The following is a 26,550-nucleotide window of genomic DNA, read 5'->3' on the forward strand; positions in this document are numbered from 1 at the left end:
ATTTACTGAATCATGTTTAACATATGTAACGTATTCAGACGCAATGCGACAGAAACAACAGTAATGGTATACAGACTCATATGCAATAGGCACTTACCTAACTATTCATACTCAAAACAGTATATAGAGATTTAGTGCTGTATAGCCCGTACTCAGTAGAGTGGGATACAGGGAGACTTACCCCGCTTCCAAGATCGATCAATGCGTTAGTGAACGCTGAGTGGATCCAGACGCTACTAGTGTACACTGCCGCTTCATGAAGCTATAGTGAACACAGCCGCACCGGTCACACAGCCGCCTATGCTGTGACCGGGCCCGCAGTGAACTCGTACGCACCTGTCACGCAGCCACTTATGCTGCGACCGGGTCCCCTCGTGGTAGCAATCAGTGAACACAGACGCCACGGTCACACAGCTGCCTATGCTGCGATCAGGTCCCCTCGTCTCCCAGTGTAGTTGGTAGCGTCTGAGATGGAAGCGAGGAAACAGTTCATGGCAGGAGACTCGGCGGAAACTGGTCATGAACCGGGGGGGCGACCAGGAGAGCGTCTGACTCCCCACTGCTGACATCAACCCTAGGGATCGCGGCCTCATTCTATTCCTGGAGCCTCTGATCCCTAAGCCCTAGCGCTGGAGCACCCGTGGTGGCGGCGCGTCAGCTACTGTTTGGTAGTCTCCTCCCAAAACAGTGCGGCTGTGTCCGTATTCCATGTGCTACGCGGAGCCGATGCCTTACCTTCTCCTTGTGCTCCGAACACAGCCTGGTAACGTCTGATGGACCTGATAGTATATCCGACACAGACGCCCGCCGAAACAGCACTGTACTCGTGGGTAAGTGTTGTCACTGCCCGGTGGAGAGTTGTTGGAGCGACTCTTTCCAAAATGCGTATAAGACGCTGTTACGAAAGATCACTCAAAAAACAGTAAGACTATAAAAATAAAATAAGAAAGCTTGGGGCTGCTAACAATCCAGCAGCGCTCTGACCATGGTCCGGCTTCTGCCGCACCAAACAAAAAGCTGATTTGCCTGAGCCAGGGGGCGGGGATATATGGACGGGCCCGTTGCATGCTGGAAGGCCAGAAAGCTTTGACTGATTGGTGGAAATCTGCTGTCGCTCCATCATATCCCATTGTTATCCTGTGGATAACCTGTGGATCCTGCCGGAGACAAGGTTAATTCTGAATTCTTAACCTCCATAGACATCAAAGAACCTTATTTGCATATTCAACTTGCCAAACATCAAGCTTTATGTGAGGTCTTGTGTCCTAGGCGACCATGATCAGTTTTTTCATGCCTCCCATTTGGTCGTTCAGCATCACCAAAGAACATTAACAAAAACTGTGGTCACAGTTACGGAGTTAAGAAAACAAGATGGAAATTTGGGCATATCTTGCCGACCTATGATTACAGAAATGTTGAGATTACAGAAATGTCGAGAGAACTACAGGCTTGAAAGAGTCAGGTTATATTATTTCTGTAGGACCATGGTTGGGTCATAAATTATGAAGAGTCTATTAACTCTAACCCTTCATGGCGCAGTTGTGCTGTGAGAGGAAAGATGCATGAAAATACAGGTATAGGTACCCTTAGTCTAATCACAAAGCAAGATACAAGTTTGCACAAGTTTCCATATATTGGGAATGTTTTCCTCAATAATACAGTTCCATTGGCAAGATGACACATGAGAATATTACAGGGAGAACTTATTATCAAAACACATTTACAAGCAAATCCCCTTGCTTCACCACACCCAGTTGGTGTGATCCACCAAAAGATCTCTTACCTGTTCAAAAAGTGTGGGCCTAAAAAAACTGGTCAAACTCTCTAATCTGCGATTCTACCAAGAAGATCCTGGTTCACTGTAGTTCACAAGATGTCATTAGAGGAACCCTGGCCTCTGTCAACCTAGTTGTTTTGATTATATCAGGGACTGGTTCTTCATCCATCTTGCAAGTCTGACTTTAAATTTGAGTGGGAGCTGCTGAATCATTAAAGTTTGCCTGTAATAGTCTTCTAACTCCTTTTCTCTAACGTCCTAGAGGATGCTGGGGACTCCGTAAGGACCATGGGGATAGACGTGCTCCGAAGGAGACATGGGCACTTTAAGAAAGACTTTAGGTATGGGTGTGCACTGGCTCCTCCCTCTATGCCCCTCCTCCAGACCTCAGTTTACTACTGTGCCCAGAGGAGACTGGGTGCATTACAGGGAGCTCTCCTGAGCAGGCCCGGCGCTACCCGCTCAGCGAAGGGATGCAGTGCAGGGAGGCGCTGGGACGGATAGGCGCTTCCCCTGCTCTGCATCCCTTCCCTGCTGCGCCGTCCTGTCCCCCCTCCTGCTGGTCCTGCTGCCAGTGCTGTGTCTGTCACTGTATGACAGGCACTGGCAGCGGGCACCTGCAGCATGAAAAGCCTCCTCCCTCCCCTCCCCTCACCTGTGCTGTGTGACAGCGCCGAGTACGGGACAGAAGGGGGCGGAGCTACACAGGACGGAATGGGGCGTGGCTAAACGGGCCAGAAGGGGGTGGAACTACACAGACCAGGCTGCTGTACAGAGGGAGACTGGCTTAGGTAAGTGGAGGGTGAGAGAGAAGTGTGTGTGTATATATGCGTGAATTGTGTGTGTGTGTGAGGTATGTCTGTGCGCGCGCTTTATGGACGCTACTACTGGGGGGGGCATTACGTATAACGACGCTACTACTGGGGGGGCATTACATGTAAGAACGCTACTACTACTGGGGGGGCATTACGTATAAGGACGCTACTACTACTGGGGGGGGGGCATTACGTATAAGGACGCTACTACTACTGTGGGGGGGGGGCATTACGTATAAGGACGATACTACTACTGGGGTGCACTACGTATAAGGACGCTACTACTACTGGGGGGGGCATTACGTATAAGGACGATACTACTACTTGGGGTCATTATGTATAAGGACGCTACTATTACTTGGAGGGCATTACGTATAACAATGCTACTACTGGGCGGAGCATTATGTATAAGGACGGTACTACTACTGGGGGCGCATTACGTATAAGAACGCTACTACTACTGGGAGGGCATTACGTATAAGGACGCTACTACTACTGGGGGGACATTACGTATAAGGACGCTACTACTACTGGGGGTGCACTACGTATAAGGACGCTACTACTACTGGGGGGGCATTACGTATAAGGACGCTACTACTTCTAGGGGGGAATTACGTATAACGACGCTGCTACTGGGGGGGGGGCATTACATGTAAGAACGCTACTACTACTGGGGGTGCACTAGGTATAAGGACGCTACTACTACTGGGGGGTATTACGTATAAGGACGCGTCTACTACTGGGGGTGCACTACGTATAAGGACGATACTACTGGGGGGCATTATGTATAAGGATGCTACTACTACTAAGGGGGCATTATGTATAAGGACACTACTACTACGGGGGGGGGGGCATTATGTATAAGGATGCTACTACTACTGGGGGGGATTATGTGCAAGGATGCTACTACTACTGGGGGGGGGCATTATGTAAAAGGACACTACTACTACTGGGGGGCATTATGTATAAGGACGCTACTAGTACTGGGGGGGCATTATGTATAAGGACACTACTACTACTGGGGGGCATTATGTATAAGGATGCTACTATTACTGGGGTGCATTACATATAAGGACGCTACTACTACGGGTAGGGCATTACGTATAAGATTAATAAGATTGTGCTACATTGTGGCGTAATTTTAAATGGGGGTACTATTGTATGGCCATGCCCCTTACTTGTGAGACCACACCCCTTTTCCCGGCGCGCGCCAAAGGAATATGGGAGGGCGCAAATTTATAGTTTGCAGGGGGGCGCCGAACACCCTAGCACCGGCCCTGCTCCTGAGTTTCCTGTCAGAAAGTAATTTGTTAGGTTTTTTATTTTCAGGGAGCACTGCTGGCAACAGACTCCCTGCATCGAGGGACTGAGGGGAGAGAAGCTGACCTACTTCTGTGAGTTTCAAGGCTCTGCTTCTTAGGCTACTGGACACCATTAGCTCCAGAGGGATCGGTACGCAGGTTTCACCCTTGCCGTCCGTCCCAGAGCCGCACTGCCGTTCTCCTCACAGAGCCGGAAGATAGAAGCCGGGTGAGTATGAGAAGAAAAGAAGACTTCAAAGGCGGCAGAAGACTTCATGATCTTCACTGAGGTAACGCACAGCGGTGAAGCTGTGCGCCATTGCTCCCCTACACCTCACACACGGCAGTCACTGTTAGAGGGGGCAGGGCGCTGGGGGGGAGGGCGCCCCGCCCTGGGCAGCATATAAACCTCTTTCTGACAAAAATAGACATATATACAGTTGGGCACTGTATATATGATGAGCCCCAGTTTCAGAATATTTGAGCGGGACAGAAGCCCGCCGCCGAGGGGGCGGGGCTTCTCCCTCAGCACTCACCAGCGCCATTTTCTCCACAGCACAGCGTTGAAAGGAAGCTCCCCGGACTCTCCCCTGCTTATCCACGGTGAAAGAGGGTTTTGAAGAAGGGGGGGGGGGCACATAATTTGGCGCAATTATACATTACATACAGCGCTACTGGGTAAACATATAATTATATTGTGTTTTTTCCTGGGTCATATAGCGCTGGGGTGTGTGCTGGCATACTCTCTCTCTGTCTCTCCAAAGGGCCTTGTGGGGGAACTGTCTTCAGATAAGGATTCCCTGAGTGTGTGGTGTGTTGGTACGCGTGTGTCGACATGTCTGAGGTAGAAGGCTTTCAGGGGAAGGAGGAGGAGAGAATGAGTGTGGTGTCTCCGTCAACAACGCGACACCTGACTGGATGGATATGTGGAAGGTTTTATGTGCTAATGTAAATTTATTGCACAAAAGATTAGGCAAAGCTGAAGCTAGGGAACAGCCAGGGAGTCAACCCATGTCTGTCCCTATGTTGCAGGGACCTTCGGGGTCTCAAAAGCGCCCACTATCCCAAATTGTAGACACAGATACCGACACGGATTCTGACTCCAGTGTCGACTACGATGATGCAAAATTACAGCCAAAAGTGGCTAAATGTATTCGATATATGATCATTGCAATAAAAGATGTTTTGCATATCACAGAGGAACCCCCTGACACGAGGGTACACATGTATAAGGGGAAGAAACCTGAGGTCACCTTTCCCCCCTCACATGAGTTGAATGAATTATGTGAAAAAGCTTGGGAATCTCCAGACAAAAAACTGCATATTCCCAAAAGGATTCTTATGGCGTATGCTTTCCCGCCAACGGACAGGATACGGTGGGAAACCTCCCCTAAGGTGGATAAGGCATTAACACGCTTATCCAAAAAGGTAGCGCTGCCATCCCAAGATACGGCTACCCTCAGGGACCCGGCTGACCGCAAGCAGGAGGTTATCCTGAAGTCCATTTACACACATTCTGGTACCTTACTCAGACCGGCGATTGCGTCGGCCTGGGTATATATGCGCGGTAGCAGCATGGACAGATACCTTATCAGCGGATATTGAGACCTTAGATAAGGATACCATTTTATTGACCCTAGGGCATATAAAAGATGCGGACTTATATATGAGAGATGCTCAAAGAGACATTAGTCTACTGGGTTCTATAATCAACGCGATGTCCATTTCTGCTAGACGTGTCCTATGGACCCGGCAATGGACAGGTGATGCATATGGAAAAAAGCATATGGAGTTTTTACCTTACAAGGGTGAGGAATTGTTTGGGGACGGTCTCTCGGACCTGGTCTCCACGGCTACAGCGGGTAATTAAAATTTTCTACCTTATATTCCCCCACAGCCTAAGAAAGCACCACATTATAAAATGCAGTGCTTTCGATCACAAAGAAACAAGAAAGTACGAGGTGCGTCCTTTCTTGCCAGAGGTAAGGGCAGAGGAAAAAAGCTGCATAACACAGCTAGTTCCCAGGAACAGAAGTCCTCCCCGGCCTCTACATAATCCACCGCATGACTCTGGGGCTCCCCTACAGGAGTCCGCCCCAGTGGGGGCACGTCTTCGAATTTTCAGCCACATCTGGGTTCACTCACAGGTGGATCCCTGGGCAATAGAAATTGTTTCCCAGGGTTACAAGCTGGAATTCGAAGAGGTGCCTCCTCGCCTGTTTTTCAAATCGGCCCTACCAGCTTCTCCCCCGGAAAGGGAGATAGTGTTACATGCAATTCACAAATTGTATCTTCAACAGGTGGTGGTCAAGGTTCCCCTGTTTCAACAAGGGAAGGGATATTACTCAACCCTATTTGTGGTCCCGAAACCGGACGGTTCGGTCAGACCCATTTTAAATTTAAAATCCCTGAACCTATACTTGAAGAGGTTCAAGTTCAAGATGGAATCGCTAAGAGCGGTCATCGCCAGCCTGGAAAGGGGGGATTTTATGGTATCTCTGGACATAAAGGATGCATACCTTCATGTTCCCATTTATCCACCTCATCAGGCGTACCTGAGATTTGCGGTACAGGATTGTTATTACCAATTTCAGACGTTGCCGTTTGGGCTTTCCACGGCCCCGAGGATTTTCACTAAGGTAATGGCGGAAATTATGGTGCTCCTGCACAAGCAAGGAGTCACAATTATCCAGTACTTAGACGATCTCCTCATAAAAGCGAGCACAAGAGGGCAGTTACTGAACAGCGTGTCACTTTCACTGAAGGTGTTACAGCAACACGGCTGGATTCTCAACATCCCGTAGTCGCAGTTGGTTCCTACGACTCGTCTGACTTTCTTGGGCATGATTCTGGATACAGACCAGAAAAAGGTTGATCTTCCGATAGAAAAAGCTCAGGAACCCATGACTCTAGTCAGGAACTTATTGAAGCCAAAACAGGTGTCAGTGCATCACTGCACTCGAGTCCTTGGAAAGATGGTGGCATCATACGAAGCCATTCCCTTCGGCAGGTTCCATGCGAGGACTTTCCAATGGGACCTATTGGACAAATGGTCCGGGTCGCATCTACAAATGCATCGGTTGATCACCCTGTCCCCCAGAGCCAGGGTATCTCTCCTGTGGTGGCTGCAGAGTGCTCACCTTCTAGAAGGCCGCAGGTTCGTCATTCAGGACTGGATCCTGGTGACCAAGGACGCGAGCTTACGAGTTTGGGGAGCAGTCACACAGGGAAGAAACTTCCAAGGTCTTTGGTCCAGTCAAGAGACTTGTCTTCACATCAACATCCTGAAACTGAGGGCCATATACAACGCCCTACGTCAAGCGGAGACCTTACTGCGCGACCGACCAGTTCTGATCCAGTCAGACAACATCACCGCAGTGGCTCATGTAAACCGCCAAGGCGGCACAAGGAGCAGAGTGGCAATGGCGGAAGCCGCCAGGATTCTTTGCTGAGCGGAAAATCTTGTAAGCGCACTGTCAGCAGTGTTCATTCCGGGAGTGGACAACTGGGAAGCAGACTTTCTCAGCAGACATGACCTGCATCCAGGAGAGTGTGGACATCAGGAAGTCTTCGCACAGATTGCAAGTCAGTGGGGACTGCCCCAGATAGACATGATGGCATCCCGCCTCAACAAAAAGCTACAGAGGTATTGCGCCAGATCAAAAGACCCTCAGGCGGTTGCTGTAGACGCCCTAGTGACACCGTGGGTGTTCCAGTCGGTCTATGTATTTCCTCCTCTTCCTCTCATACCCAAGGTGTTGAGAATAATAAGAAAAAGAGGAGTGAGAACAATTCTCATTGTTCCAGATTGGCCACGAATGACCTGGTATCCGGAACTGCTGGAAATGCTCACAGAAGATCCGTGACCTCTTCCTCTACGACAGGACCTGTTGCAACAGGGGCCCTGTCTGTTCCAAGACTTGCTGCGTTTGACGGCATGGCGGTTGAACGCAGGATCCTAGCGGAAAAAGGCATTCCGGATGAGGTCATTCCTACGCTGATAAAGGCTAGGAAGGACGTGACAGCTAAACATTATTACCGTATATGGCGAAAATATGTTTCTTGGTGTGAGGCCAGGAATGCTCCTACGGAAGAATTTCATCTGGGCCGTTTCCCTCACTTCCTACAGACTGGAGTAAATTTGGGCCTAAAATTAGGCTCCATTAAGGTTCAGATTTCGGCCTTATCCATTTTCTTTCAAAAAGAATTGGCTTCTCTCCCAGAAGTACAGACATTTGTGAAGGGAGTGCTGCATATTCAGCCTCCTTTTATACCTCCGGTGGCGCCTTGGGACCTAAACGTGGTGTTGAGTTTCCTTAATTCGCACTGATTTGAACCACTTCAAACGGTGGAGTTAAAATATCTCACTTGGAAGGTGGTCATGTTATTAGCCTTGGCTTCGGCTAGGCGAGTGTCGGAATTGGCGGCTTTGTCTTATAAAAGCCCCTATCTGGTTTTCCATATGGATAGAGCGGAATTGCGGACCCGTCCTCAATTCTTGCTTAAGGTAGTGTCATCTTTTCATATGAACCAACCTATTGTGGTGCCTGTGGCTACGCGAGACTTGGAGGATTTCGAGTCCCTTGATGTAGTCAGGGCTTTGAAAATTTACGTGGCCAGAACGGCTAGAGTCAGAAAAACAGAAGCACTGTTTGTCTTATATGCAGCCAACAAGGTTGGCGCCCCTGCTTCAAAGCAGACTATTGCTCGCTGGATCTGTAACACGATTCAGCAGGCGCATTCTACGGCTGGGTTGCCATTACCGAAATCGGTCAAGGCCCATTCCACTAGGAAGGTGGGCTCGTCTTGGGTGGCTGCCCGAGGGGTCTCGGCACTACAACTATGCCGAGCTGCTACTTGGTCGGGTTCAAACACTTTTGCAAAGTTCTATAAGTTTGATACCGTGGCTGAGGAGGACCTCCTGTTTGCTCAATCGGTGCTGCAGAGTCATCTGCACTCTCCCGCCCGTTTGGGAGCTTTGGTATAATCCCCATGGTCCTTACGGAGTCCCCAGCATCCTCTAGGACGTAAGAGAAAATAAGATTTTAAACCTACCGGTAAATCTTTTTCTCCTAGTCCGTAGAGGATGCTGGGCGCCCGTCCCAAGTACGGACTACTTCTGCAAGACTTGTATATAGTTTTGCTTACATAAGGGTTATGTTATAGTTTTCGTTGGTCTTGGACTGATGCTATGTTGGTTTCATACTGTTAACTGGTTAGTATATCACAAGTTATACGGTGTGATTGGTGTGGCTGGTATGAATCTTGCCCTTGGATTAACAAAAATCCTTTCCTCGTACTGTCCGTCTCCTCTGGGCACAGTTTCTCTGACGTCTGGAGGAGGGGCATAGAGGGAGGAGCCAGTGCACACCCATTCCTAAAGTCTTTCTTAAAGTGCCCATGTCTCCTGCGGAGCCCGTCTATCCCCATGGTCCTTACGGAGTCCCCAGCATCCTCTACGGACTACGAGAAAAAGATTTACCGGTAGGTTTAAAATCTTATTTTTTCCATCACGGAAGCCTACTATAAAGTGTAGAGAGATTTTTTTTCTTGGGTGGTACTAAGGGCCTGATTCAATCCTGATCTTTCCTCTGCGAATTTGTAGAGGTTTGGGATCACATAGTCACTGCCCAAACAGAGTGAATACCCGCCCCGTGCATGTCTGCGTACGCCTTGCGAAAATCTCTGCACACACCGGTCAGTTGCAAATCCGTTTGCAACTCACCATTGAATGTTTTTTCCAGTCTGTGCGTAGCCCAGGACCTACTCCTACAGTGTGATAGCAACAGGCTGTTTGTGGCTGGAGCTGACGCCACGCACCCTCCCTTAAAACACTTGGGAACACCTGCGTTTTTCCTGACACTATCAGAAAACTACCAGTTACCACCCCCAAATGTCCACTTCCTGTCAATCACCTTTCGTACACCTAGCGTTAAATTTTTTTTGCTGGATTCTTTTGCTGTTTGGGCTCGCGCGTGCGCATTACAATCCATGCGCAGTCTATCGAAAATCGGGTGCCCTTCGAAATCACACAACAGTGATCAGATCTGAATCGGGCCGTAAATTTATTCCAATTAAATCAACATTCTCACAAGTGCTAGAGTTAATACATGATGGATTTATTAAGGGATTTACACCAGCAACTCTGAAAGTGTAAATTTCTGCACTCAAAAGAAAACTGTCAGGGTCTGTCAAGCAATTCAGATATATAGAGTAAAGACAGGGGAGCTGGATTGCTTCTTATACTGTGTTGGAGGAAGAAAAATGCTGATGCACATTACTAGCTCTAAGAACACTGATTGTAAAAATAATTTAAATAAACCCTCACTATTAGCATGGAGTATAAATTAAGATCTTAGCACACATTTCTGCAAATATCTGGTCCCATGCACCGCGACCAGGTGACTACATTTCATGGTTCCCTAATATCTGTAATACTGTCACATTATATAAATTTATCTAGGTCTTACTTTCAAATAGAGCCCTTATTAATGTGTGATCTGAAATAAAGGAAGCTCTGCTAATTAAAACAGTCAATGGGAGGGGTGCCAGTGCCAAAGTGAAGGAGCCTCACCTTCAAGTGTACAATACATAGACACATATACAGAAAAGAAGGGGGAGCTGGACTGAACAAATTCAAACAACCTATCGTCAGGTTAAGTCTGTCATAGCACATAGCAGGGCTGGCATCAGAAATTGTGGGACCCGGGAGTGACAAAATAGACAGGACCCACTCCCAAAAAAAAGGTTCTGCTGCACCGCTCCACCCCTATGTGCTGTCACACATCATGACATGACATATGGGTGGAGCATTGCGGACCTGCAGGAACGATTCTTAGAGCTGATGTGCAGGGAAGGCTTGTTTTAAGTACTCAATGCACATCAGCCTGCCGTTGTTGCGCTGCCTGTGCAGCTCTCCAGGTGTTGTAGGAACCAGTGGTGGGCCCTCCTCTCTATAAGGGCCCCGGACTCCAGACCCCACAGGTCCCCCCCCTGATGGCTGCCCTTGCACAGTGGAACGTAAAGTTTTGACACTTAAAGTTATTTTGTTGCTGGCCAGTAGAGTGTGTCAACTGCAAGCATTACTGGCTAGAAAAGCTTTCCTAAATGTTTTTTATAGACAGTGGTATTGAGGACCAATACAGCCTTTGAACCTGAAGTGGTGTCTTTAGTCCATCTGAATCAAGAAATGACATTACTGTCCTTCTATGCTCAACCCAAGAATGTGGACAAAGAAAAAAATTGCATACTCCTGGATCTCATAAGAGCCATTTAAATGTATTTATTGCAAGTCAAATATCCGGAAGGCAGAACACCTGTTTGTTCTTCCCACGTGAGCAAGAGAAGGGCTGGAGCAAACTAAATAGACTTAAAACATAAACATAGATTTCTCCTTCATCCACCAGATGACCCTGGAGGATCATTACAGTGGGGTATAGATGGTGGTCAAGTGGAATCGGCACTTTAAATTCTTTAGAATTGTGACTGGCTCCTCCCCCTATCCCCCCCTCTCTACAGACCAGTTGGAAAAATGTGCCTGAGGGAGCCGGTCCTCTCTGGGCTTCTCCAAAGATTTCTATATTTTCAAGCTGAGGACAGACAGGCAGCCTACTGCCCCTGTCTGTCTGCAAAGTGGGAGCTGCAGATGGGACTTTGGCACAGTTTCTTTAAACTGCAGCCATTGTCCCGGCTACAGAGACATCAGTCCCGGAGGTACTTGTACAGAGACTGCATGCATTGTCTGCTAGGGTCCCCACAACCATTTCCCAGCCGGTTCAGCAAGGCAGGGGGTGAGTATACACGGAGCTCTGACTAGCAGAGTCTCCAGAGCAGCTTACTGCAGGGCACAGTGTTTCCCTGCGCTGAGTACCGGAGCCGCTCTGCACAGCAGTGGTACTTCAGTGCTGACCGCTTAGAGACAGACCATTTTTAAATTCCCCGTTTAGCACAGGCGCCAGAGGCGGGGGGCGGAGCTACACTCCGGAGCACGGTGATCGCGTAGCTGAGTCTTCACACGCAAACTGTCTTACCGGTAGCTAGCGCTCCCTCATTAAAGTAACAAGCAGACCGCAGGTTAGAAAATGCCTTAAAGTCTGTTTACTCAGCAGCAGGGGTACTTATTCGCCCTACCCTGGTTGGTACGTGGGTTAACAAGGCGATAAAAGCCTGGGCAGAACAATTGGTAACGGATTTACAATCTGGTCTCCCTACAGATCAATTGATTACACTGGCAGAACATATCAGAGAGTCTGCTGTATATTTGGGGGAAGCATCCAAGGATGCTGGAACCATCGGATCCAGGATATTGGCCTTGTCAATTTCAGCACGCCGTGCGCTCTTCCTTAGGCAATGGCAAGCGGATGCAGACTCCCAAAAAGGCGGTAAACCAATACCGTTGAATGGCTAGTTCCTGTTTGGTCAGGAACTGGACACTAATCTCCAAGGCCATGGTAGGTATGTCGACGTATCTTCCTTCTGCAGCTCCACCTCCCAGGACGACTTATTCTGGACCGTTTTTCCGGTCTTTCGGGTTCCGGCAAAATTCAGAGGACGTGCAATGGCAGAGGACGTTGGCATGCAGCAGCTACAGCTGCCTTATAGCTGGATCCTGAACCGGCCACTAAGCCCACCGCATGACGGGCTCCCTTCCCTCCTGGGGTATCCCAGTGTGGAAGCTCGTTTTCTAAATTTCAGACAGATTTGGTCGGAAACCGGCACACAGGCCTCGGTAAGAGACATTATTATACAGGGGTACAAACTCGAGTTTCAGTTAAACCCTCCTCCATGATATTTTACAACAGATTTACCAGTTTCACAAGAGCGTCGGGATTCTCTTCTCCTGCCAGTACAGAAACTACAGGAAAAGGGTGTCATAGTTCCAGTACCCTTCCACCAGCAAAAACAGGGATTTTATTCCAGTTTGTTCATGGTGCCGAAGCAGGACGGCTCGGTAAGACCCATTCTGAATTTGAAGAGTCTCAATCATTTTTTGAGAATATTTAAATTCAAGATGGAGTCCCTGTGCTCAGTCATAAATGGTCTAGAAGCAGGGGATTTTATGGTGTCAATAGACATCAGGGATGTTTACCTCCATATACCAATTTGGCCGTCCCATTCTCCGATATGCGGTAAAAGATTAACATTTTCAGTTCCAAGCCATACCTTTTGGTCTTTCTACAGCACCTCGAGTTTTCACAAAGGTGGTGGCAGTGATGATGGATTGCGCTCTCAAGCGGTGAACATTGTCCCGTACTTAGACGATCTTCTCCTAAAGGCCCAGTCATCGGAGAAGTTAGTAGACGATATGAGAACAGCCCAGGATTTACTCAGGAGACACGGATGGATCATAACTGTCCAGAAGTCTCATTTGCAGCCGACACAGCGAATTCAGTTCCTAGGGATGATCATGGACACTGCTTCAGAAGATATTTCTCCCTCATGACAAGTTTTAGTCCATTCAAGAGTTGGTTCGGTTGGTCTTACAACATCGCAGAGTTTCAATTCATCTTTGCATTCGTCTTCTGGGGAAGATGGCAGCTGCGTTCGAAGCAGTACAGTAGGGAGGTTCCACTCCAGGCCGTTTCAACTAGATCTCCTTTTCAAATGGTCAGGTTCGCATCTTTGTATCATCAGATAGTTCAGCTAAGCCCCAGGATGCGTCTGTCATTGCTTTGATGGCTGAAGACGACAAATCTGTCCAAAGGCAGGGTCTCTGACCTCACGGATTTGGTGCTTCTCACAATGGATGCCAGCCTCCGGATGGGGAGCGGTGACTCTAGATTACAAATTCCAGGGACTCTGGACTTTCCAAGAACAGACTCTACCTATCAATATTCTGGAACTTCAGGCTGTATGCAATGCTCTCCTATTGGCCAGTCATCTCCTACAAGAACTTGCAATGTGTGTGCAGTCAGACAACGATACCACGGCAGTGGTATATATAAATCGCCAAGGCGGAACCTGCAGCAGAGCCGCTATGAAGGAGGTCACCAATATCCTACTATGGGCCGAAAGGTATGCAGTAGCAATATCGGGGGTGTTCATACCAGATGTGGAGAACTGGGAGGCCGATTACTTAAGTCGTCAGGATATGCATCCAGGCGAATGTGAACTGCATCCTCAGGTTTTTCAGTAACTGGTTCATCGATGGTTACTCCCGCAGAGAGATCTCATGGCGTACAGGAGGAACCACAAACATCCTCGGTATTGCAATCGCACCAGAGATCCAGAGGCGGAGGCGGGCAACACATTGACGATCCCTTGGACTTTACATTTCGTGTACCCTTTTGCTCCATTTCCCCTATTACCGCGCCTCCTCAAGAGAATCAAACGGAAGGCCATTAGCGTTCTCTTCGTAGCTCCGGGCTGGTCTCAAAGAACTTGGTACAGCGACCTACTTCAGTTACAAATAGACGACCCGTGGCCGCTACCTCTGAGACAGGATTTACTATTAAATGGTCCTTTCATTTATCTGGACTTACAGCGGCTACGTTTGATGGCATGGTTGTTGAGAGGGAACTTTTAAGACAAAAGGTCATCCCAACACCAGTAATTCCTACTATGATGAGTGCTAGAAAGGAAGTCACTTCCAGACACTATTACCGCATCTGGAGGTCATACTGTACATCTCATGGTGTGAGCTCCGTCACTTCTCAACTACTTCCTTTAGGTTGGCCAGGCTTCTGCTTTTCCTCCAGGCTGACTTCTCGGCGCGTTTGAGCCTAGGGTAACTAAAGGATCAAGTCTCCGCCCTTTCCATTTTGTTTCCAAAGAAAATTGGCTTTACCGCCTGAGGTACAGATTTTTCTTCAGGGGGTTATATGTCTTAAGCCACCGTTTGTCCCTCCCACAGCTCCTTGAGATCTGGATACGGTTCTCTCGTTTTTACAATCATCCTTGTTTGAGCCCCTGGAATCGCTGGACCTCAAATTTCTTACATGGAAGGTGGTTTTACTGTTGGCTCTGGCCTCAGCTCGGAGAGTCTCTGAGTTAGGAGCTCTCTCATGCTGTCCTTCATATTTGATTTTCCATGAGGACAAAGCAGAACTCCGCACTCACAGGTCTCTTTTACCTAAGGTATTTTCAGCTTTTCAAATAATCAGCCTATTGTAGTCCCGGTACTCTGTCGACTCTCCCTCTTCCAGATCCCTGGACGTTGTTCTGGCCCAGCGGATTTATGTAGAGAGAACAGCTGACTTACGCAAGACGGATGCTCTATTTGTTCTCTATGATGCCGCCAGGCCTGGTTGGCCGGCCTCAAAACAGACATTAGCTCGTTGGATTAGATTTGCTATTAGACAGGCGTATCTTGCTGCCTCCACCTACTTCGGTGTCCGTCCATTCAACTTGTTCAGTTGGCTCTTCCTGGGCGGTTGCTAGAAGAGTTTCTTTGACGCAGTTGTGTAGAGCGGCAACCTGGTCTGGGAAACATACTTTTATCAAGTTCTACAAGTTTGATACTTTTGTGGCTTCGGCTTCTCAGTTTGGCCGAGTGGTACTACAGGACTCTCAGCGCTTTTCCGCCCGTAATGGGAGCTCTGGTACGTCCCCACCGTAATGATCCTCTAGTGTCCCCTAGTGGATGAAGGAGAAAATGGGATTTTGGTACTTACCGGTAAATCCATTTCTCTGATTCCAAAAGGGACACTGGATGCCCTCCCAGCGCTGGACGTCTTTTGGTTTAGTGTCCCCAGTGTGGGAGATTTCTTCACAGTTATTCATGGTTTGGTTGACTGATAACAGTGACTTTTGTTTCTTGTGTGTGTGTGTGTGTGTGTGTGTGTGTGTGTGTGTGTATGTATGTATGTATGTATGTATGTATATATATACACATATATACACATATACACATATATACACATATACACACACAAACAGTGGGGCAAAAAAGTATTTGGACAGCCACCGATTGTGTAAGTTGACCCACTTAAAAAGATGAGAGGTCTGTAATTTCCATCATAGGTACACTTCAGCTGTGAGGGACAGAATCTGAAAACCCCCCCAGGAAATCGCATTGTATGATTTTTAAACAATTTACTTGTATATTCTTGTGGAAAATAAATATTTGGACACCTACCAAGCAGCAAGTTTTCTGGCTCTCACAGACTTGTTACTTCTTCTTTAAGAAGCTCTTCTATCCTCCACTCGTTTCCTGTATTAATGGCACCTGTTTGAACTGGTTATCTGTATAAATGACACCTGTCCACACCCTCAAACAGTCAGACTGCTACCTCTCCACCATGGCCAAGAACAGAGAGCTGTCTTAAGGACACCAGGGACAAAATTGTAGAGCTGCACAAGCCTGGGATGAGCTACTCGACAATAGGCAAGCAGCTTGGTGAGAAGAGATCAACTGTTGACGCAATTATTAAAAAATGGAAGAAATACAAGATCACTGACAATCTCCCTGGACCTGGGGCTCCATGCAAGATCTCACCTCGTGGGGTATCAATGATCTTGAGAACGGTGAGGAATCAGCCCAGAACTACACGGTGGAACCTGGTCAATGACCTCGAGAGCTGGGACCATAGTCACAAAGGTTACCATTAGTAACACACTACGTCGTCATGGATTCAAATCCTGCAGCGCCTGAAAGGTCCCCCTGCTTAAGCCAGCACATGTCCAGGCCCGTCTAAAGTTTACCAGTGACCATCTGGATGATCCAGAGGAGGATTGGGAGAATGTAATGTGGTCAGATGAGAGCAAAATCAAACTTTTTGGTATAAACTCCCATCGCCGTGTTTGGAGCGAGAAGAATGATGAATGGCATCCCAAGAACACCATACCCACTGTGAAGCATGGGGGTGGAAACATCATGCTTTGAGGCTGCTTTTCTGCAAAGGGGACAGGACGACTGATCCGTATTAAGGAGAGGATGAATGGGGCCATGTATCGTGAGATTTTGGGCAAAAATGCTCCTTCCCTCAGTAAGAGCATTGAAGATGGAACGTGGCTGGGTCTTCCAGCATGACAATGACCCCAAACACACCGCCCGGGCAACTAAAGAGTTGCTCCATAAGAAGCATTTCAAGGTCCTAGAATGGCCTAGCCAGTCTCCAGACCTCAACCCAATAGAAAATCTGTGGAGGGAGTTGAAAGTCCGTGTTGCACGGCGACAGCCCCAAAACATGACAGATCTAGAGAAGATCTGCATGGAAGAGTGTCCAAAATACCTGCTACAGTGTTTGTAAACCTGGTCAAGAACAACAGGGAATGTTTGACCTCTGTATTTGCCAATCGAGGTCATATTACAAAGTATTGAGTTAAACTTTTTGATTGTCCAAATATTTATTTTCTGCAAAAATATACAAATAAATTGTTTAAAATCAGACAATGTGATTTCCTAGGTTTTTTTTTTTCATATTCTGTCTCTCACAGTTGAAGTGTACCTATGATGGAAATTACAGACCTCTCTCATCTTTTTAAGTGGGTCAACTTGCACAATCGGTGGAATACTTTTTTGCCCCACTGTGTATGTGTGTGTGTGTATATATAAATATATATATATATATATATAATGTGTGTGTATATGTATAAATATATATATAAATATATATAATGTGTGTGTGTGTATATATATATATATATATATATATATATATATACATACATACATACATACATACATACATACATACATACAGAGTCTGTTAGGACCGGCACTCCCCTTCCAAATCTCGCTGCTCAGGTGCCATCTCAGGTAGGGATATATATATATATATATATATATATATATAATGTATTTCAATGTTCTGGCTCTTTTTCTCCTCTGTCGTTTTGTATCGAGACATCTTCTCTTGAGCTCAGTTTTCAAACTGGTCTGTAGGGGGGGCATAGAGGGGAGGAGCCAGTCACAATTCTAAAGAATTTAAAGTGCCAGCTCCACTTGACCACCATCTATACCCCACCGTAATGATCTTCTAGTGTCCCCTGTAGAATCTGAGAAATGGATTTACCGGTAAGTACCAAAATCCCGTTTTTTACGGCGGATAAGAACCACTTGGCTTATCTAGTCTGCCCATGTACATATACACATTTACACAATAGGGTTAATTTTTGTCAGGAGTCTATTAACCTACCAGTATATTTTTTAGATTGTGGGAGGAAACCGGAGTACTGAAGGACACCCATGCAAGTATGGGGAGAATATACTAACACCACAGAGTTAGGGTTATGGTGAGAATCGTTCCATGACCTTAGTGCTGTGAGGTGGTAATACTAATACTAACCATTACAATACCTATACCTCTAAATGCATTAGAGAACTCATTGTGTGTGTGTTTGCATGTATGTATGTATGTATGTATGTATGTATGTATGTATGTATGTGTGTGTGTATGTGTGTATATATATATCTATCTCAAATGACTCAGGTTCCAGAAGAAATAGTTGTCCAGAAAAGAAAGGGCACTCAGAGGCAGCAATTTAGACAAAACCAGTTTAATCCTATAGATCAACGTTTCGGGGCTCCAAACCCTGTTGTCAGGACCAAAACAGCAATAAATATATATATATAATTCATAAGGTATTCAAAGTCCCCAAGGCATCCTCAACAAGGGCAGTGACCGCTTCATGGGCACGAAAGCCACAGCAATCAGTGAAGGATCTCTGCATGGCAGCATCATGCTGTGTTATTCACACATTTACAAGTAATTCTGCTTCACATATTTTAGTTACCCACTGTAGAAATCAAGTTCTTCAATGGGCAACAAAATAAAATAAAAAATGTTGTATTCAGTTACATAAGTATGTACCTTTTAAGTTTATAGCTCTCCCTATTTATTTTTTGGGTACATCCCATAGTATGGTAGTAGTAATAATAATAATAAAAAAAATTTTGAAAGTGTTTTCTCACCAATGATTCTTACCAAGTGCTCCATGGCAGTCAACAACATTATGAAATATATCATTTTATCTCATTTGAAAAAGCCACACAAAAACAAGGCAGAATAAGAGATGCTAAGCTATATAGAGGAATTAGGCAGTCTGATATATTTCCCTGTCTATCCTTTGGGAAGGATTTACTAGTTTATAGTATGGCTGCCATGGAGTACTTTACAGAAAAGAGATTGATGGCATAATAATCTTATATTTGACATATGAGACAACCAATGTAACTCCTTGTCGTTTTGCAATTAGTACCCTACACAGGAGAAGTATTGACCAAAAACAAAGGTCAATCTTAATATATATGTGTTTTTAAACAGTGCATTGTATTTATAGATAGATTTTGTAGATTTCACCCCAAATCTGCTGCTCAATATTCCCATGTAGGTCTGTTTTTTGAAATTAAATATGGAACTTCAGCAGAAAAGTTCCAAGTCACATGTTAATTATTTTACTTTTTTTTTTATATGCGCTAACTAGAGACCACAATCTAATGCAATAGTAACTAACCAAAAACATTTTTATTCACAGGCTTTAGTTTGCCATCCTTTTGTATGAGATTTCCTTTTCTTTTTCAGGGTCCATAGTCTCCACAAGGAGAGAGATTGGGGTGTAGGCGGTTGGATAGGACCGGTCACCAAACAGTTAAAGCTTTTAGAGCTCCCAAGATGCTCCGGTCCTTCCCCCTTTGTACCCCGCCACAGCTCAGGCTATTTTTGTCTTGGTGCCGGCAGGAGCCGGATGCACCTTTTAACAGTGGGGCAGCTTTTAAGCAGCCCCAAGCTTTTGGGTTCAGTTTTTATTTATTTTTCCTTTACTTGAATTTGAGTAAGCAGCACTAGGCAGTCCTAAGGACACCAGCGCTGCTGATCTGTCAACTCCCCACTCGCGCCGCAACACCAGTAACTGGAATGGTGATTCTGGCTGGCACCGGGGGATCTCTGCTAGCCGGCTCCCGGGGGACAGCCCAGACTGCGGCCGGAGCACGGGCTGGATAGGTAAGGGGAATCCTCACCTGGCCCAAACTTCTACAGCCTTTCAACAGATGTTACAATGGGACAGACCCTTAACCACTAAAGCAGTTAGGCCTGCTGTGCCATTCTCACAGTCTATGTAGCTTTCCGATTCTGAGGGGTCATCTGGGGAGGCTGATGAGGCAGACGTCTCTCTTTTCCTGAGTCCCCTAAAGGTGAGGAGGAGCATCATTCTACCTTGGATGTACCTGTGCTACTGCGAGCAGTGACATCCATTCTACAAATAGAAGAGGAGGAGCCTGCTCCTAAACCAAATGTTCTGCTTTTCAAACGCCAGAAGGTTGTAAAGGCTAAATTTCCTCAGTCAGATCAGCTTAATGACCTCATGCGTATGAGTACCCCTAATAAGTTCCAGATACCAAAACACCAGGTTTCTTTTTACCCTTTCCCTTCTGCTGATTGTGCCAAGTGGGAGATTCCCCCTACAGTGGATTCCAACGTGGCGTACATGGTTAAGAGCTCTACCCTCTCTATCTCGACTGCATCTTCCCTGAAGGAGACTGCGGATAGAAAAATTAAGCTTGCCTTAAATCGGTCTATTCTCTTACAGGAGCCATTAAATGGCTTTAGAGGAAAGCTTTTCCTCTGACGTTGCCAGGGAACAGCTGTCTCACATCACCCATATTAGGGAAGCAGCCTCCTACTTAGGTGAAGCGGCTTTGGATACCGGCCTCATACATTCCAAGGTGTCTGCTACTTCGGTAGTAGCCTTCAGAATTATCTGGCTGCGCTCTTGGAAAGCTGACACTAATTCCAAGAAGACCCTCAAAACACTGCCTTACACTGGGGAGGTTCTTTTTGGTGCAGAGTTGCAGAACATAGTGGCTACCCTTGCAGCCTCTAAAACTGCTTTCCTGCCCTCAGCATCTACCCTGCAGCCTCGGATATCTTCAGTTTGGTCATTTAGCCCCCACCTAAGCTAAAAGACAGTCCTTCCCTCGACAATCTACTTCCATGAAGGCCTCCAAGTCCCGAAACAGGCTTTGGCTTCCAGACGTCCAGCCACCAAGTCTGCAGATAAACCCTCAGCCTGACAGGGTGGGCCTCCTCCTGGGGGAACGAGTACTCTAGTACTTTACGGCAGCCGAGTGTCAAGTAACTCACAATGCAGGTCTTGGGGTCCATGGTAATCACCTTCGATATGGTGAAGTATGCCCAGTTCCATGCCAGGTCCCTTCAACACCTAATACTATCCAGGTGGAATGGGCAACATCGTCGGATCAGGTACCACACATTGATTGGTCCTCTCTCCATAAGTTTGCCTGTGCCTTTCCTGCTGGCTACAGACAGGGGTCACCCTTTCTGGATTCTGGATTGGGTTCTTCTTACCCCATATGCCAGTCTCTGTGGATGGAGCGCAGTGACTGTCCAACACTTCTTTCAGGGCCATTGGAAACCCACCGAGAGTTACTTGACAGTCAGCATCCTGGAGCTCCGAGCTGTTTACAGAGCACTCACTCCAGGGCAGGCCCATCCAGGTCCAGTCCAACACCGCCACTGCGGTGGCCTACCTCAATCATCAGGGAGGCATTCGCAGTCTGTTGGCAATGCAGGGAGTAGCGCCCATTCTCAGATGGGCAGAAACGTCATCTCTTGGGCATTTCGGCAGTGTTCATCCCAGGGATACTCAACTGGGAGGTGGACTTTATCAGCCATCACGACGTACACGCCGGCGAATGGGCTTTACACCCAGAAGTCTTTGAGATCCTCCTGGACAAATGGGGCCTACCGGATGTGGACCTCATGGCCTCACGACACAACCATAAGGTTACAGTGTATTGGTCCAGAACAAGAGACCCCGAAGCAGACTTTGTGGATGCCCTGGCAGTGAATTCGACCTTCCATCTGGCGTACCTCTTCCCTCTGGTCTCCCTCTTTCCCAGGTTTCTTCTCAAGTACAAGCAAGAAGAAGGCATCGTCCTGTTTAAAGCTCCAGCATGGCCCAGGTGCCAATGGTTCACCAATATGCAGATTCTCTCCGTAGACGCTCCATTTCTACTACCTCTGCGACCAGACTTCTTGTCACAGGGTCCCTGTCTGCACCCAGAACTGGCTTGCCTGTCTTTCACGGCATGGATATTGAGTTATCCCTCCTAGAGTCCAAAGGTTTCTACTGCTCTGTGATTCAAATCATGCTTTTTGGAGTTTCCCAGATCCTCGGATCCCGGACTCCGTCTGGCATCTCTGAAAGTGCACATCTCTGCTCTGTCAGTCTGGTTCCAGGCACTAATTGCTCCACTGCCTGATTTTCGCACCTTTAAGGTGTACTTCGTATTCCACCTCCCTTTGTCCCTCTAGTGGCTTTGTGGGATTTGTCAGCACTTTAGGAGCCCCCGTTTAAACCTCTGGACTCAGTGGACCTCAAGTGGTTGACTGGCTATTGCATCTGCCCGAAGGGTGCTGGATTTAGGGGCATTCTCCTGTCACCCTACCTGATCTTTCATCGGGACAGAGCTGTCCTTCGAACCCAATCTGGCTACCTCCCTAAGGTAGGGTACAGTTTCCACCTTAACAAAGATATCATGGTTCTAGCCTTCCAATCCCTGGACCTCTCAGCAAGAGAAGCCTCCTTGGATGTGGTTCGGGTTCTTCATATTTATGTACCAGTTCCATCAGGAAAATGTATTCTCTCTTTGTCCTCTATGGCTTTCACAAGAGGGACTGGCCAGCTGATAAGCAGACTCTGACCAGATGGCTTTGCATGTCTGTTTCACAGGCTTACACGCAGGTTGACCGCCCTTTGCCGGCTACAGTCTCTGCCCATTCTACTCGCTCTGTGAGTCCTTCGTGGGCAGTCCGCTGTGACACTTCTGCTGAACAACTGTGCATAGCAGCCATGCGGTCTTCTGTTCACACCTTTCTTAGGTTCTATGCCTTTGATATAGTTACCCCTCAGGATGCTTAATTTGGACACTGGATCCTCTCTACTAAGGAGCTTCCCTTCCCTTAAATAGCTGCTTTGGGACATCCCTTATGTTTCTCCCTGTGGAGACTATGGACCCAGAAGAAGAAAATTAGAGTAGTGGTAAAACTTACTTTTGTTAACTCTCTCTCTTCGAGGTCCATAGGATCCACAGGGCACCCACCCTGACGCACATTGCTTCTATGGGTTTCTTCTCTTGGCTACCGGTCCCTTCTCTATTTAGTGAGAGTGTGTTTCTTGTGTGTACCAGTCTTCCTTCACTCCTATCCTGCTCCTGCCTTGGGCATGTTGATAAAACTGAATAGCCTGTGCTTGTGGGTGGGGTATAGGAGGGAAGGACCGGAGCATCTTGGGAGCTCTAAAAGCTTTAACTGTTTGGTGCCCTGTCCTTTCCAAACACCTACATCCCAATGTCTCTCACTGTGGATCCTATGGACCTCGAAGAAAAAGCATTAACAAAGATAAGTTTTACCATAACTCTATTATTTTTTCATATAATTGATGCAGTGGTGCCAGCAGGATTCGTTCAAGACATGACATAAATGTGTTCTTCCTTTTGGATGTTGCTCAGCAGCACTGCATGTTACCGTTAGGCAAGGGTTATCACCAATACAGGTTGAGTATCCCTTATCCAAAATGCTTGGGACCAGAAGTATTTTGGATATCGGATGTTTCCGTATTTTGGAATAATTGCATACCATAATGAGATATCATGGTGATGGGACCTAAATCTAAGCACCGAATGCATTTATGTTTCATATACATCTTATACACACATCAGGAAGGTCATTTTAGCCAATATTTTTTAATAACTTTGTGCATTAAACAAAGTTTGTGTACATTCACACAATTCATTTATGTTTCATATACAGCTTATACACACACCCTGAAGGTCATTTAATACAATATTTTTAATAACTGTGTGTTATAAACAAAGTTTGTGTACATTGAGCCATCAGAAAACAAAGGTTTCACTATCTCACTCTCACTCAAAAAATTCAGTATTTCGGAATATTTGGATATGGGATACTCAACCTGTATATAGATTTATTTACACAGCAGCACCTGTCCATTTAGCATTAAAAAAAAAACACTGAATGGTACGGGTTCTGCAGTTTACCTCTTCCTAACATCGGCTATACACTCGTTCAGGAGAGAACTGTGAGTTTTCTGCTACTAACTTTAAATAGTGCCATTCATACTGTGTGTTTTTTATGATCAGTAGCAGTGGTAGCCATAATTAAATGGAATCCTGCTCAACAAATCTACATGTATGCTTTTATCCAAAAGTGCACAATTAAATTACTTTACAAATTTGTCTTAAAATAACATATAATCTTATTCATCAGGTTCATGGTCGGTTGTGGAAGATGTGATGATTGGTTTCATGGAGAATGTGTTGGCTTAAGCCTTGCTCAAGCACAGCAAATGGAAGTGGATGACAAAGAGTATATATGTGCTAAATGTTGTGCAGAAGAAGAAAAGATGGATACTGCAGAGACCGTTGTTTCTGGTGCTAATCAGGACATAGATGTACACGAAGATCTTAAAACATTGGAGACTGATCAACCAGTTATGACAGGTTGCCCAAGCTTAACACACGAAAAATCCAAAACGGTGGATGATCCCATAAAGCACAAAGTTAAGATTTCCAAAAAGGTACTGTACTGTATTGTAACCCAAATGTCATTGTTGCCTGTTTGCTTTGTCTCTGATTAAAAAATAAAAAAATTACCGTTTTATATAGTGCATACAACTTTATGCAGAGTTGTGAATACCCTGAAATGTCTACATGTTTGCCTTATCTCTTTAGCCTAAACCTAATACACCATTGGTTAGTCTCACAAACCCCTTTATTTTCTACACCACTGCAGCTCTGTAGGAACACTGGGGAGGTGTATCAAGCAGTGAAAAGAGTGGACAAGTGAAAATGTTGCCTATTGCAACCAATCAGATTTAAGGTAGTATTTATCAAGTACATTCTAGAAAATGATAGGTAGACGCTGATTTGTTGTTATGGGCATCTTCTCCACTGGTCCACTTTGCCTCACTTTATACTGTTTGATATATCTCCCACTCGGTTTGGTTATTCTCTCAGGGTAAAAAGAAACTTGTTCAAAAACAGTGCTGCCTATCGTGAGTTAGGTGTATTATTTGTTTAAATTAGGAATACAGCTAATGTAAACAAAGACCTCAATTGTACATTGTATATAAAAGTTTTGATTAGATTGAGAGCATCTTATACCCTTTTCACACTGACAAATATTTCCCGAGTTATTGCACATGAATGCGCATCAACCCGGTAATTTGCTCAGTGTGAAAGGGTCCTGAAAGAATATCCCGGGTCGAGCATCCCGGCATTTCATCCCAGGTCGTGACCTGGGTTGAAGCTGGAATCGATCCGGGATGCGCGCAGTGTGAATGGGTAAGCCTGGTCAAGGCAACCCGGCACCCGTTTTCTGCATTGGAGGAGGCGGTGCTTGGAGATGATTATCTCCAAACGCAGCCTCCGGTAGCGGGTCGGGCCCTAAGTCTGAAAGGGGTCTCAAGCAGGGTCGCACCTGTGTACACATTCCCGGGCGCGACCCAGCTATGTGAGTCTGAAAGGGGTATTATTTTTATTGTCTTCATTTCCTGCATGCTCCAATGTTCCCGATCTTGAAGTCGGCTTTAATAGAAGAACATGTGGCCATTCAGATTATCTGAATTTTCACAAATGTATAGAATATTTCTCTATCATCCATCTGGGGGACGCTGCGCACTTACACTTGGGTTAGAGTGTGTGAGTATGGAGTTTGGCACAAGCTATGAAAAGAGCTAACTCCTCCCCCTCTAACCCCTCCCATCAACCCCCTGTTCACAGGAAGCACTCCTCAGTTTTAGTTTTGTGCCTTGGAGTGAAGGCACACTCTTTGCTCCTAGCTTTTAGTTAGGTTTTATTTCTAATTGTTTTCTTGTTTGGTGTTTAGTCCCTAATGTTGGCGACAAACACATCCAGAGTGAGAATAGTTAGGTTAGAGAGCTACTGTGAGCTCTATTTCTCACTCTGCACTGCCTCTGGGGAGTCACTACACCGCTGAGGTCCCTGGGTCTCTCCCTTCCGGCTCACAGAATTCGAGGAGGCACTGGGTCAGGTAGAAACAGCCTCAGCCTACTGAGGTAGTGCTGGGCTGTGACCCTTCTCATACTAGCATACGACTGTCCCTCAGATTGAGTCCCCCATGCTGTGTGTCTGCTGGTTGTATGTCTCCTGTGCCCTGGCTGGGTCACTGTAAGGGCTGTATGAAGGACTGTATGTGGCTGAGGTGCGGCTGCGCTGACTCCTGGGACTAGTGCCTCAGGTCCTGGTCAGGAGCCATTTTGTGCAGCTTCTTTGCTGCATACTAAGTCCCTCTCTCTGTATTTCTTCAGCCATAAGGCTGTGGCTCAGCACACTAGTGCAAGAGTCCAATATGTATAGAGACCTAAGTTCTAGCCCAACTCTGGACAGAAACATTGTTATTATCTTTATTGTAGGGAGTTGCTGGGTGTTTTGGTGCCCTCAAACCAGTCTAAACTGCCTCACCCGATTAGGCCCTGCCCCCAGCAGCACTGCAGGAAGCTCCTGATCACATGTCAGCAGCTCAGCATGAGGGGGAGGGGGAGCACTGTCTTTCTTTGCACTAAAATAGTGGGACTATTACTGTGATCAGTAACAAGCCCACAGGGTGGTAACTTTACAAGTGATCTGCCTATAGTATAATATACACAATAGCAAGTATTCTGGGACTATTGCAGGTTTCTGTACTTAGCCCAGCAACTATGCCAAATATAC

General features: G+C 46.5%; 1 protein-coding gene across 5 annotated transcripts in view; it reads left to right on the plus strand.

Moving 5' to 3' along the window:
- The window catches only part of PHF3 (PHD finger protein 3), a 322,047-nt gene that overhangs the window by 128,377 nt on the left and 167,120 nt on the right, over positions 1 to 26,550 (plus strand). For all 5 annotated transcript variants that reach the window (XM_063916746.1, XM_063916748.1, XM_063916749.1 and 2 more), the window contains one exon: positions 24,086 to 24,395. In XM_063916746.1, coding sequence (XP_063772816.1) covers positions 24,086 to 24,395 — 310 coding nt within the window. The remainder of the gene's footprint in view (positions 1 to 24,085; positions 24,396 to 26,550) is intronic.

The sequence above is a fragment of the Pseudophryne corroboree genome, chromosome 4, assembly GCF_028390025.1.
Source record: "Pseudophryne corroboree isolate aPseCor3 chromosome 4, aPseCor3.hap2, whole genome shotgun sequence".
In the NCBI taxonomy this organism is placed as follows: Eukaryota; Metazoa; Chordata; class Amphibia; order Anura; family Myobatrachidae; genus Pseudophryne; species Pseudophryne corroboree.